Below are 13,261 nucleotides of genomic sequence, written 5' to 3'. Positions count from 1 at the left end.
CATCAAAGAAGGCACTGTGCTCTATGAGCAAAGCAGAATTGCAGTAAGCCAAGTGAGATCACAAATTTAGAGAATCCACCCCAAATGTTTACGTGGACTATTTGTGCCTGACCTGTAGAACATTCTGAGGTCACATTCATTTGATCTGCCACAGTCAGATGCACTGTAATTCAACCCTAATATACTGGTGTCATTGTGATCCTCTTTGAGAACGAAGAACAACAACCAACCGTTAAATGGCAGGTGTGTGCAGGGGTCCTATGTTTATTATTAGGGGAAAAAAAGTTAGTAAAGGGACATTGCCTCTGCTTTAAAGGAGCCTGAAGTTAAATAGAGGCATCAACAAATATAGAAATAAATATGATACAAGATAGGAGCAGCTATGTGGCACAGTGAATAAGGTGCCAGATCTGAAGTAAGGAGAGCCTGAGTTAAAATATGATCTCAGATATTTACTGGGTGACTCTGGGCAAGTCACTTAACCCTGTTTTCCTCAGTTTTCTCGTCTGTAAAATGATCTAGAGAAGGAAATGGCAAACTCCTCTAGTATATTTGCCAAGAAAACTTCATACAGGATCACGAAGAGTTGGACATGACTGAATAATAATAATAACAAAATGTTACAAGGTCAGATGCAATCAGGCTAAAGAAGAAATGTATATTAAAGGCTGTAAGAAAGTTTTTTAGTTTCCTACTCTAATTTGAGCTGAATAGCTCTCTGAGCCCTTATCTTTCTGGATTATCAATCCCTAGGTTTTCACTCTTAGTGACTTCTTCCCTTCTCTGTTATATTCTAGCTTCACTTAATTTTTCACTAACCAGTTCCTGCTTCTTTTCCCCTTATTTGCTATTTTCTCCTACCTTCTTCCTTTCCTCTCCCATCCTCTCAGACTTCTTGGTCCCATGCCTTTTAATGGGGTAACCATATCTTCTTCTTTCTCCACCATCTGTCATTTTTTTAGAACTTTAGTTAAGAAGTTCTTGGGGACTCTACAATTAAAAGAAATACTTAAGTGCCTAGTAAGCACTAAAAACTGGGGGGAGAGGGGATAAAAAATTACATAGGCCCTAACTTTAAAATCTATAATCAAATAGTGAGTCACAACCCACATAGAGACAAATAGGTACAAGACAAATAGGTACGAAACAAGATAGAATGTGAGCAAGCAAAGGAGAGGTCCAGGAAAAAAATTAGGGAACAGCAAACTCACAGGTAAACTCAGTGGGAAAGTCTAGCAGCTCCCTGGTTATAGAAGGCCCCTGGTGCCTACGACTACAAAAGTTAACCTATGGCATGATCAGCCCCTCACCTGACTCCTTCCATTGCAGAGCCATCTGGGAAACAGGACCAGTCCAGACTCCCATTTATTCACAGTCTGTTCATCATCATGAGTCACAGGACCTACACGATCCTCCTAAGTGGATTTCTCTTTGTCTCCATGGCATTCCAGGTAAAAGGACAGGGTCTGCTGAGTCAGAGTCCTAGAGATTAGGAAGGGTTGACTCTAACTAGACTAGTAGTGGGGGGAATTTGAAAGAAGGCTTGGTATAGTGGCATTGGGTTTAAGAGTCTGAAACCCTGGGTTCCGAGCCTAGCTTTGCCAATGACCCCCTCATGTGTCTCTGGGACTTATCTTTTAGATGAGAAGGGGACTGGACTAGATTGTCTTGAGAGTCTAACATCTATGAATCCTATATTGATGGAGAAGGTTACAACTGAATCCTAGACCTTGATTCTCTTTTATTATCTGCCCCATCCCACTCCATGCAGGCCACAGCTGGATTTCATTGTGCTATGGTGGGAAAAGCCCAGGAGACCTGAGTTCTATTCCTAGTTAAGATATAACTCACTTTGTCACCATTGACAAATCACTTCTATAAAATGAGAAACTGGACTAGATGTTGATAAAAAAACTAATAATGATATAGCAATTTAAGATTAATGAAGTGCTTTCCTCATCACAGTTTTACCAGGTAGAATGTTTTCTTCTCTGATTTTAGCAGGGGAAATTGAAGCTCAGAGTGATTTGCTGAAGATTAAGCAGCTATAAATGTCAGGGATGGGCATCAATGCCAAGTCCAAATACTATGCCCTTTTCACTACATGATATTGCCACCTCAGTTTCTAATTCCTCTTCAGAGAATCTGTGGAATCCTTTGAGAAGGAGATCCAGCCAACGCTGAACACTTAACCTCCCCTCCAGTGCTGGAAGTAATTGGATCTCCCTGAAAACTCCTCCTTCTTTCTCACAGATGGCCCAGGGGATCTTCGCCTTCTTCTGCACCCATGCCGCTGGTCTCTCGGGGTATTTCCAGTATCTGTTGCTCATCCTACTGGTACAAAGTTTTGTCATTTGGGGGAGAAGCTGGGTGGGCCAAATCCCCCATTGCCTGGATCCCAATGAGGGATTTCTAGAAGACTCTAGGCTGAGAAGGAGATTCACATGATCTCAGAGGACCTATTCTCAGCCATTCCTGGGGGCTCTCTGGGGTGTAATAACGACTAACATTTGTATTTCTCTTTAAAGTTGTCCAAGTATTTTGGGTACATTAGAGAAGTACTGTGTGGTCTTTGAAAGTTACTGGACTTCAAGTTTATATAGCTATGGGAAAGGTCATACAGCAACACAGCTATCCCATATGTACTCCATCAAAGATACAAAAAAAGAACAAGTGAATAATGATCAAGATAACCTAAAATAAACTACAGTAAGTGCCTTCACCCAACTCTGAACTGCACGAAAAGACAGCCAGAAGCATTTCCACCAGGGAAACCAACACTAATATAAGTAGGCAAGCTGGAAACTTAACAAGCACTCTAACCAGAGACATTCCAGGGGCACTTGAATGAATAAAAAAACCATTTATTAAGTGTTTACTGTGTGTAAAATACTAGGCATACAGATCTAAAAGTAAGACAATCCCTGTATCTGAGGCCTGTAGCCTGTTTACTCAGGGAGCAAGAAGCCTAGAATAAGTAGATAAACAAGTCCAAGGTACCTTTGAATCCTACATCACTATGTCTATGGATCAGGGACAAGAGCAGGCAGAACTCTATGATATAGAAGAGGAGGTACAGAAATCCACTCTGTACCAGAGGAGAAGACTGGAATCCTTGGACAGGAAAATGCCAAGGAGGTCAAAAACTCAGTAGCAGGAGCCAAGTAATTGAGGTCAGGCCCAAACAGGGCACTATCATCCCAAATAAGAGGATACAGTATGGAAGTAGAGTCTGACACATGGCTGAGTATAATACCAAAGGTCGAGGGGAAGCGTTTTAATAGAAGAAAAAAGCATTCCTGGTGAAAAGACCAGAGCTGAGCAAATACTTTGAAATGAAAACACCGGAGTCAAGAGAAACCTAGAAAGGTAAATCTATTTGAGTAATTGAAAAAGATTAAATGATGGTCAAATGCTTCCATAGGATAGTGACGTGTCCTTTCAGAACTCCAGTAACTTCACTGGTTATTAAATAAGACAGATGGCTTGAAGGTGGTTGTGTCCTGTTTTGATGATTCTTAAAAGAAGGAAAAAAGGGGAGGGAGATGGGAATATACTAGAAAAGAAATGAGAAAGGGGGGAGATAGAACTTTTTCTTTCTCATAATTAGGATTCTTGAGAAGAATATGCAAACATGAAGAAAAGGGATGGAGAAAGTGGGTGTCACATGAATTTAATGTGTATCTAAGCCATTCAAAGGAGAGCTAAACCAACAAACAAATATATACACAGAGAGAAATAAGGAAAGGAATGGGGGGATGTGATTTATGGAGAGGGTAGAGTTAAAAAAGGAATAAATCTTAACAAAAAAGGAAACAACATAGAAATAAGAATTTTAATAGAATTTTAGAAATTATAGCTCTTTGGAAGTTACTGAATAGGAACAGCAGGAATATATCTATTTCTCAACTCTGTATCCCACCCTTACAAAAACTGACCATGTGCTATCACATAAAAACCTCAGAAACAAATTCACAAAAACTGAACATAAATGAAATAATAATAAAAGAGCCTTTCAAGAAAAAATTCAAATTTAGGTGACTAAATCATTTAATGCCAAAGAATTAACAAATTCACAAAAACTGACCATAAATGAAATAATAATAAAGAGCCTTTCAAGAAAAAATTCAAATTTAGGTGGAGACTAAATTTAATGCCAAAGAATGGATCAAAAAATAACATAGAAACAAGAGATAATTTCATCAAAGAAAATGATGAGACAACATACTCAATCTTTTAAGATGTAGCCAAAAAAAAACTAAGGGAAACATTTATCTGTACAAGTTTTTTTTTTTATCAACAAAAGAATTTTGTCAACAAAAAATAATAGATCAAGAAGTTGGTCATGCCACTAAAAAGAAAAAAAAAATTATAAAGTAACAAACTCAAATAACTAAAAATTCTGAAACTAAAAAAAGATTAAATTGAAAGCAAAAAAAGGAATTTATAAATAAAACTGGGGACTTTTTTAAAAGGCTACTACAAAATTAAGTATTAATTAATCTGACTTTTTTTTTTTTTTGCTGAGGCAATTGGGGTTAAGTGACTTGCCCAGGGTCACACAACTAACTAGGAAGTGTTAAGTGTCTGAGGTCAAATTTGAACTCAGGTCCTCCTGATTTCAGGGCTGGTGCTTTATCCCCTGCCCCACCTAGTTGCCCCTAACTAATCTGATTTTTAAAGATAGATTAGAAAACCAAATTGTACATGCCAAAAACGAAAAAGTAGAATTCATAATAAATGAAGAGGAAATAGAAGAAATAATTAATATCTAATTTCTATATTATTTGGCAAGAAAATTGATAAATGAGATGTAGAAATATTTACAAAATCATAAAACACCAGATTAACAGAACAAGAAATAGAGACTTTAAGTAACCCAATGTCAGTTTTTAAAAAGTTGGACAAGCTATAAATGAATTGCCAAAGGGGAAAAAAAAAAAACAGTACCAGATGAATTTTAAGGCAAATTCTATAAATATTCAAAGGACAATTAATTTCAATATTGCATAAACTATTTGTAAAAGCAGAGAAGATTCCTTCTGTGATCTTGTCACTTTAAAGAAATGAAAATTAAAACAACTCTGAGTTTCCACCTCATACCCATCAGATTTTCAAAAATGACAAAAAAAGGAAAGTAACAGTTGTTGAAGAGGATGTAGGAAATCAGGCAAATTAATATCTTGTTTATAGAGCTATGGATTGCTCCAGCCTTCTAAAAAGCAATTTGAAACCATCCCTCAAAAGTCACCAAAATATAAAATATGCCCTCAAACCTCCTAATACTACTACTAGGCATAAATCTCAAAGAGATAAAAGCGAAAAGGACCCTTCAGTAATATATGAGTGTGTGTGGATGTGTTTATATATTTTAATATTTCTAGCAGCTCCCTCCACTGTAGAAAAGAACTGGAAACTGGAAGAGCCCCTATTAGTCTGGGTGGATAATTTAAAGTCCATGAATATAATGGAATATTATTGTGTTCTAAAAAAATTCTAAAAATGAGAAACTTTGGAAGACTTATATGAATTAATACAGAATAAAGTGAGTAGAGCCAGGAGAATAATTTACACATAATAGCAACACTGTAAAGAAAAAAATTACTTTGAAAGATTTAAGAACAATAATCAACGAAGTGACCAACTATGAATGCAGTGGATGGATGATATAATCTCCTAACAACAAAGGTGACTAATAGTGCAGAATGAAATAGACATTTCTGAACATCGCCAATGTGTTTTAGGGGAAAAAAATGTTTTTGCTTGACTCATGCTCATTTATTGTATGAGAAATTTGTTTGTTTGTTTTGGATTTTTTTTTTTTGGGGGGGGGGGGGGAACGGGAATAGTGAGATTGATGCCAGAAAAAAGAAGAGCATCATTGAAATATTCTTTTAAATTCTGAAAACAGAAAGAAGTTCATAGAAATATATAATCGAGCAGAACATCTTTAAAACTAATGTGTTGGACATATATGCCTCTAAAGAAGTACATTTACATAACAGAAAGAAGTCAAAGAAAATACACTTGACCTGACTTCAGGAGACCTGGGTTTTGACCTTTGCTTTAACACTAGTTATAAATGAACCTGGATTAACTGTTTCTTTCTGTGCCTCAATTTTATCTGTTATGAAACACAGATAATGATACAGAACCTACCCTATAAGGTTACTGTCAGAAAAGTTCTTTGTAAACTTTAAAATGCTACAGAAATGTGTTTTTAATGTTGTTAATAGTTTTTTTTAAAATTTGATTCTATTTACTTTCTATCCATCCTTGAAGACCCAGATTTAATGCTGCCTTCTTCATGAAATCTTTCCCATTTTCATCCCTCCCCAGTCCTCTGTCTCCCAGCTGGAAATAATCCCTTAGTCATCTAACCTCTGAGAATTGTGTGCCCCTTTTCTGTACTTATTGTAGCTAAATTTGTATTATAGTTGTCTGTGAGGGGAGATGGGTTGGTCAGAGAAGACTTCCTGAAAGAAATAGGACTTGAAGGAACTATAAGTTCTTCTTTTTCATGGTAGATATCTTCTGTTTCAAAAGGAGAGCCTAGTATAACCCTATAGTACTTTTTGTGATCACTTGTGCCTTACCTGGTATCTACTTTATTTTCTCTCGTCCTCCTTTCCTCCTTTTTTTTTTAAATTTAGCTATTAAGTGTAATGTTTCAATATATTTAATAAAAATTTAACTTTCTAAATGTTACTATTTGTAAAAATAGTTGCATAGGTCTCCAAAAATCTCGAATATTCTATTACTGTAAACCTACAAAGAATAAAGGAATAGCCTCTCTCCTTTCTGTGTTTTTGTGACATGGTTCTTTTTTGGTTCTCTTCCCAGTACTTCCTTGGATCACCATCCATAGCATGTCATCTATCATTTTTCTTTTTCTTCTTCTCCTTCTCCTTCTCCAACTCCTCCTTCTTTGAAACATTTTTCTTTTTCTTCTTTATTCTCTCCCCACTCCTCATACCTCCATATGCCTTATACACATCAGGCACATATAGGAAGGCATTTCTTCATGGCAGCTAAGACCTGAGCTACTCTTCCATCCCTTATTTCTCCTCAAGACAAATAAGGCTCTCGTCTAAATTAACCTGGCATGTTAGAAGAAGTGCTGGACTGAGAATCAAGAGACCTGAGTACTAATTCCAGCTTTTCTATATTAACTAACTCACTCTGTGACCTGATCTGTGGCATCCTGTTTTCTTACGTGCCCTCTAGCACTGACCTCTCCTTTTCTGTTCCTAAGCACTAGTACTAATTCCTGCCTTTTCTGCTTCCTCTCTCAGGTGGTAGCCTGCTTCACCATTCCATTCTGGCAATGGTTCCTGGTGAAGTTTGGAAAGAAAAATGCAGTTTTTGTTGGATATTCAGTAAGTCTGCCAGGCTTTCCTGGCTAATTTTCTTTATTCCACTGGAGCCTTACCTGTTGATCTACTTCAGTGATACATATAGCCAAAACTCCTACAAGGAGGTGGGAGCAAGAGTGGAGGGGCAGAGGGAGTAGAGATGCAGATTGTGGGGAAGGAAACAAAGCTCAGCAGGCTTGCTGTGATCTGGTCCTTGAGCTCCGCCATTCCTAGAATCTTAATGGTTCAGGAATCCTTCGTGTAGGGAGAGCTTCTGCTTTCAGCCCAACAGGCTTATTATAAAGAATCAGCACTAGAGGAAGCTTTAAGAATTATCTAATCCAGATTCTTCAACTTGCCCAAGGTCAAGTGACAAGTAAGTGACAGAGCAAGAAACAGCAGCTTCTCACTTCCCCTTCAGTCACAGGAAGAAAATTTGGCTTAGGTAACAAGTTTATAGGAACAAGGGCTATAATTCACATTTCTATACTAATGGCTAGCATTTATAAAGGCACTTTCAGGTTTACAGAGTGCTTTATTCTATGTAATTTTATCTTCACAATAGTCTTGGAAGGGAGATATCATTATTCCCATTTAACAGATGAGGAAACAGAGGCAGGGCTTGGTTAAATGACTTCCTAGCCTAGGGTTCACACAGCTAGTGTCTGAGGTTGGATTTGAACTCGGAGTTTCCTCACTCAAGACCCAGCTTTCTCTTTGCTGTATCATTTAGCAGTCTCAGCAATACTTCAGAGTGTACAAAAATCCTCTTCCCATAAAACCTCTGCAGAGCAGGTAGAACATACAGTATTATCAGTTTTACATGTGAGGGTATTGAAGCTCAGTAAACACACATCAAGACCTGGATGCAAACTCAAGACTTCTGATAAGAAACAGACCTTAGACACCATAGAGTTGTAGAATCAGAACCCAAAGTTCATGTGGTTCATCTTCCTTATTTTAAAGAGGAAAAGACTGATGTTGAGCAGTCAGCTAGGAAGTAAGCACCAAATAGAGCTGGGATCCCAACTCAGCACGTCTTCCTCTAGATAGACGCCCTTTCCCTTGTTCCACACTGACTTCCAAGTAGTGTGTCTGTGATCAAACCTGGTAATGGAGGAAAGAAAAGCCTGCAGCTCTTCCCACCCCCCCCCCACTTCCTCCCATTTTCTTTAGTACCTTTCCATTGAATTCTCCTTTTCTGCCTCCTGACTCACTCTCTCCACTCTACTGACTTTGATCCCCAGCTCGTCATCCCAAGCTTCATTATTTTGATTCAAGTGAAAAACAACTTCCTCACCTTTGCTTTCCTTATGATCCCAATGGGCTGCAGCATAGCTGTCCTTTTCTTGTTGCCATGGTGAGTATGGGCTTCTGCCAAGACAGTTCCTAATCTTCAAAAGGAGATGGGATGGTAGGAGGAAAGGAGACTTTTGTACTAAAGAGTCTAGATCAGGGCTGGATTGAGAAAGGATTTGTTGACAATGAATTGAAAATGTCTGGGGTCACAAAACATTAGAGGTGGGAAAAGCTCTAAGAATTTAAAACAGAATACCAAAACTGGAAGAGACCCTAGAACATTGAATTCTAATTCAATGAGAGATCTTAAAGAACATCTGGACTGGGGGTTCTTAACCTGGAGTCCCATAAATATTTTGATAGCTATATTTTAACATGATTGGTTTTCTTTGAAAATGTCCAATGTATTTTATTTTAGGCATTCAAAACATTATTCTGAGGAGTCTACAGACCTTATCAGATTGTCAAAGGGGAAAAGATTAAGAATTGCTAGTCCAGACTGATCCCTTCATTTTTAAGGGAAGGAAACTGAGTCCCAAAATATCATGTGACTGGATTCAGGTCACATAGTTTCATCCTCAAAACACAAAAAGATTGTTTAGGGCAGGAATGGGATATATAAGGAAGGATTCATTACTAATTGGCCTCTAGGAGTTAGGTCTAAGGACTATCTTTACCAGTAGTTAAGTCTAACAGGTTCTGACATCTTAAGACAATAGAAATATACCTGGGGCCTGGAGAGAGGGAAGATGTCTGGGAAGGACCTATTACCATGGAAACAGTTATTGCTTCTAAGAGACCTACGTCACTCTAGCACTACTGTCTTCCTAAATTAAGGCTGCAGCTTACCTCCTACTAGCCAGAGTAGACCCTGAGCTAAGAATCAGGAGAACTGGTTTCAGGGTCACGAAATCACTTTGTGACCCTCCTCTAAGACAGTTTCCTCATCTATAATAGAAATGAGATTAAAAGAGGTGATCTCTGAGGTCCCTTCCATTGCCAACAATACATGATTCTAAGTAATAGTTCCCAAGTGGGGGAACAGATGTGGGGGGCATAGCAACAATTGATGGCAGCACCCTAGTCTTCTACTCTTTCCATGCCTTTGAGGCAGGGGCAGGGAAGGATGGTCTGCCTTGCCATACTTCTTTGGCATTGCCTGAGTCAAAAAATGTAGGACCAGTTGGGCAGGTAGCATAGATAGGATTTAGAACTAGAAATGACCTTGGAATTCATCATTTTGAAGCAGATAAAATTAAGATCCAGAGGAAGAAAATGATTTGCTAGTAAATCACCTCACCAAGTAAGCAAAACATCTCCACTCCTTCAAGTCTTTGTCTTCCCTTCTATAGGTCCATGCTCCCAGACACCATAGACGATTTCCAACTAAAGAACCCTACCTGCCATAACCTGGAAGCATTCTTCTACTCTTTCTTCATCTTTGTCAACAAGTTTGGAGGTGGTCTGGCCCTGGGGATCTCTACCATGTGTTTACAGTAGGACTTGCTTTACTCTTCGTGTTTGTGGTTGGTTGTCGAGCTTCTTTTTGGGAAGCAGCTGCTTTAGCATTCCCCTCCTCCCCCAGGAAGATGGCTACATTTAGTTAACAGGTCCTGGGAGCCCTGAGACCTCAGAAACTTCTAAGGCGATTTACCAATTCACTTGTGATTTTTGAATGTGAAGTTTCAGAGCTTTCCCTATAACGGATGAAAGACTTGGGGTATTTCTAAAAGAAATGAAAAGTCTAAGCTTTCCCAATGATGGCCCTGGGAGGTTATTACCATGGATGGGAAAGGTCTGGGCCTATTACTTAGGGTTAATGTGTCCCTAAAAATATTTCAGGCCCTATGGATGTTCCTTGGGGAAGGTGAGACCTGGGTTGTTCCTAACAGTTACAATGTCTGGCCCAAACCACACTGTATGTTTTTATCCTGATAACAATTCAAAATGACCTTGATTCCAAACATTCAAGGGTGACCTTGAATGGGAAAACAAAGGAAGGAGAATGTAGCCAGAGGTGGCATAGAGGGCTTTAGGAAATTGCTGGGATATTTTCCCCAGTCTTGTTTTGGCGCTAATTGTGGAGGGAATACAGAGGAAAGGATTAATATGAGTTCTGACTGGCCATTTCTCCTCCCCTCTCACCCTGAAATTATTGCCATGCAGCCAGTAGCATGGGAACTGATCCACAGGAATAATCTTGGGCATAATATTCTTAACTCTCCACTGTGTGTTTAGCTTTGCAGGCTACCGCCCTGGGACCTGTGAGCCAAACCATAGGGTTATACTGGTTCTCCGAGTGCTCATGGCCCCCGTTCCCATCACCTTGTTAATCATCGGCCTGACTATCTTCTGCTTCTACCCCATTGATAAGAAAAAGAAGAAAGAGATCGGAACAAAGATTGAGGCAGCCAAGTGAGTCCCCAAGGCTCTCTATAAAGAAGGAAGGGCCTGGTACCACCTTGGCAGCCTGGTGAAGTGGAAAGAAAATTTCCCTGGACTAGGAATGGGAAAAAAGAAATAAATCTCAATATACAATATACAATAGCTTCTATTTCTAGAATACTTTATAGTCTTCAAAACTTGTCAAGGAGACAGTAATACAGACTATTACAGATGGTGAAATTGAGGTCCAGAAACAGGAAATAACCTCTCCACAGTCATACAGCTAATAAATAATGGAGTCAGGTTTTAAATACAGGTTTCCTAACTCGAAGGCTAGAGCTCTTTATCCTGCACCATGCTATCGGAGAAGAAAGAAAAAGAGCAATATGGACTGAGAAATCCTTGAGGGCTTCTCAGAATAGGTGGACTTTGCCATCTTCTTCAGAGAAGGCACTGAGGAGAAAGTTTTTCACCAGGCATCAAGACTGTAACCAACTTCTTCCTTCATTCATTTAATCGACAACATTTATTAATTGGCATTTATGTATAGGATCCTGTACATAAATGAGAATTAATGTTTGTTAACAGGACCCTATGCTCCGTACTGGGAACACAAAGGAATATAATTACTTTTACTCCTTGGCTTCTGTGATCCTGTATTCTCAAAGGTCTCCTGAAAAAGTTTATCACCTGGGGAAAGACAAATATACAAATAATAATGATACGAGAAAGAGTAAGATTTAAGTATTGTTGGTGGTTCAGACACCCTGTGAGGAATTGGAATACGGAGACATTATTTCCATATTATTGGAGAGAAATAAAACAAAGACATCAGGGAAAGCATTTGGTTTGACATCTGAGTTGAGCATTGAAAAAAAAAATGGAGAGTGAAATAGATAGGAAGAATCCATTCAAGGCATGGAATATGATATGGGAAAAGGTACAGAGAGAGGGTAAGACAGTACTAAAACAGTGGATATAAAGTACTTCAGTTAGAATTCAGAATATATAAAAAGGAATACTGAGATTAGGTTGAAAAGGTTAGTTGAAGTCAGATTGTAGAGGGTCTTGAATACCAGAATTGAGTTTTCCTCCATCATTCAGGGGAAGCTTTTGAAGATTTCTGAATACAGCTATAACAGGATTGTAATAGTAAGTGGAAGACCACTTTGGGTAATTGGATGGAGGTCAACATAGAGTGGAAAGAGACTGAAAACAACAAGGTAGTTGGAAATAATTACAGTAGTCTAGGGAAGTAGGGGGAAAGGGTTATTATAGGAGGAAATGAAAAGAGAAACTTGATTCAAAATATGAAGTAACAAGAGAATTTGGCATCTGTTTGGATTCAAGGGCCACCAGGTCTCTAAGACTGGAGGAAAGAAAAGTAAAATGAGAAAGGATGCTGATTAATAAGAAAATAGGAAGCGTCAAAGGTGACAAAGTCTGGATGACTTTAAGGATGAGGGGGATGTCCTATGTGAATAGGAGAGAAATTGAGAGAGGAACAAGTTAGGAGATGGAGATGAGGTATTCAGATGTTTGCATTCAACAGCTAGGAAGTATTAAGTGTCTGAAGTCAAATTTGAACTCAGATCCTCCTGACTTCAGGGTTATTACTCTATCCATTGTGCCATGTAGTTGCCCCATTCTTGAGTGCCAATGGAATATCCAGGCAGGAGCTATTTAGAGAAAGGAAGGAGGAAGGGAAAGGAAGGGGAGGGAGGGGAAGGAAAAGGAAAAGATAGGAGAAGGGGAGGGGGAGGAAAGAAGAGGGGGGAAGGAGGAAAAAAGGGAAGGGCAAGGGAAAAAGGGAAAGGAAAAGGAAAAAGGAAAAGAAAGGAGGGAGGAAGAAGGAAGGGGGAAAGGGAAGGAGAGGAGGGAGGAGCATTTATTAAACACTTTAAAATATTACCTCATTTGATCCTCACAATTCTGGGACATAAGTGTTATTGTTATCCCCATTTTACAGTTGAAGAAACTGAAGCAGTTAAGTGACTTGCCCAGGGTCACACAAGTAATAAGTATCTCAGGTTGGATTTCAATTCAAATCTTCCTGTTCCAAGTTCAGCACTCTATCCAGTGTGAAAAGGGAAAAAGCATTTAACAATAAGGAGTTCTAGAAAAGAGTTTTAGTAGGAGGTAAGACCTGAGCTAACCCTGAAGAAAGATAGGGATTCTTGGATGCAGAACTGAGGAGGCAGTACATTCCAGACCTGTGTGGT

At 38.8% G+C, this 13,261-nt stretch overlaps 1 protein-coding gene across 2 annotated transcripts in view; it reads left to right on the top strand.

Moving 5' to 3' along the window:
• The window catches only part of LOC100922425 (sodium-dependent lysophosphatidylcholine symporter 1-like), a 35,678-nt gene extending 22,885 nt beyond the window's left edge, over positions 1 to 12,793 (top strand). For both annotated transcript variants that reach the window (XM_031954169.1, XM_031954170.1), the window contains 6 exons: positions 1,330 to 1,451; positions 2,254 to 2,337; positions 7,296 to 7,379; positions 8,603 to 8,715; positions 10,007 to 10,150; positions 10,893 to 12,793. In XM_031954169.1, coding sequence (XP_031810029.1) covers positions 1,330 to 1,451; positions 2,254 to 2,337; positions 7,296 to 7,379; positions 8,603 to 8,715; positions 10,007 to 10,150; positions 10,893 to 11,073 — 728 coding nt within the window. In that variant the 3' untranslated portion in view covers positions 11,074 to 12,793. The remainder of the gene's footprint in view (positions 1 to 1,329; positions 1,452 to 2,253; positions 2,338 to 7,295; positions 7,380 to 8,602; positions 8,716 to 10,006; positions 10,151 to 10,892) is intronic.
• Positions 12,794 to 13,261: the final 468 nt, after the last annotated feature.

The sequence above is a fragment of the Sarcophilus harrisii genome, chromosome 2 (assembly GCF_902635505.1).
Source record: "Sarcophilus harrisii chromosome 2, mSarHar1.11, whole genome shotgun sequence".
NCBI lineage: Eukaryota > Metazoa > Chordata > Mammalia > Dasyuromorphia > Dasyuridae > Sarcophilus > Sarcophilus harrisii.
This window is presented reverse-complemented; position numbering and strand designations above follow the sequence as displayed.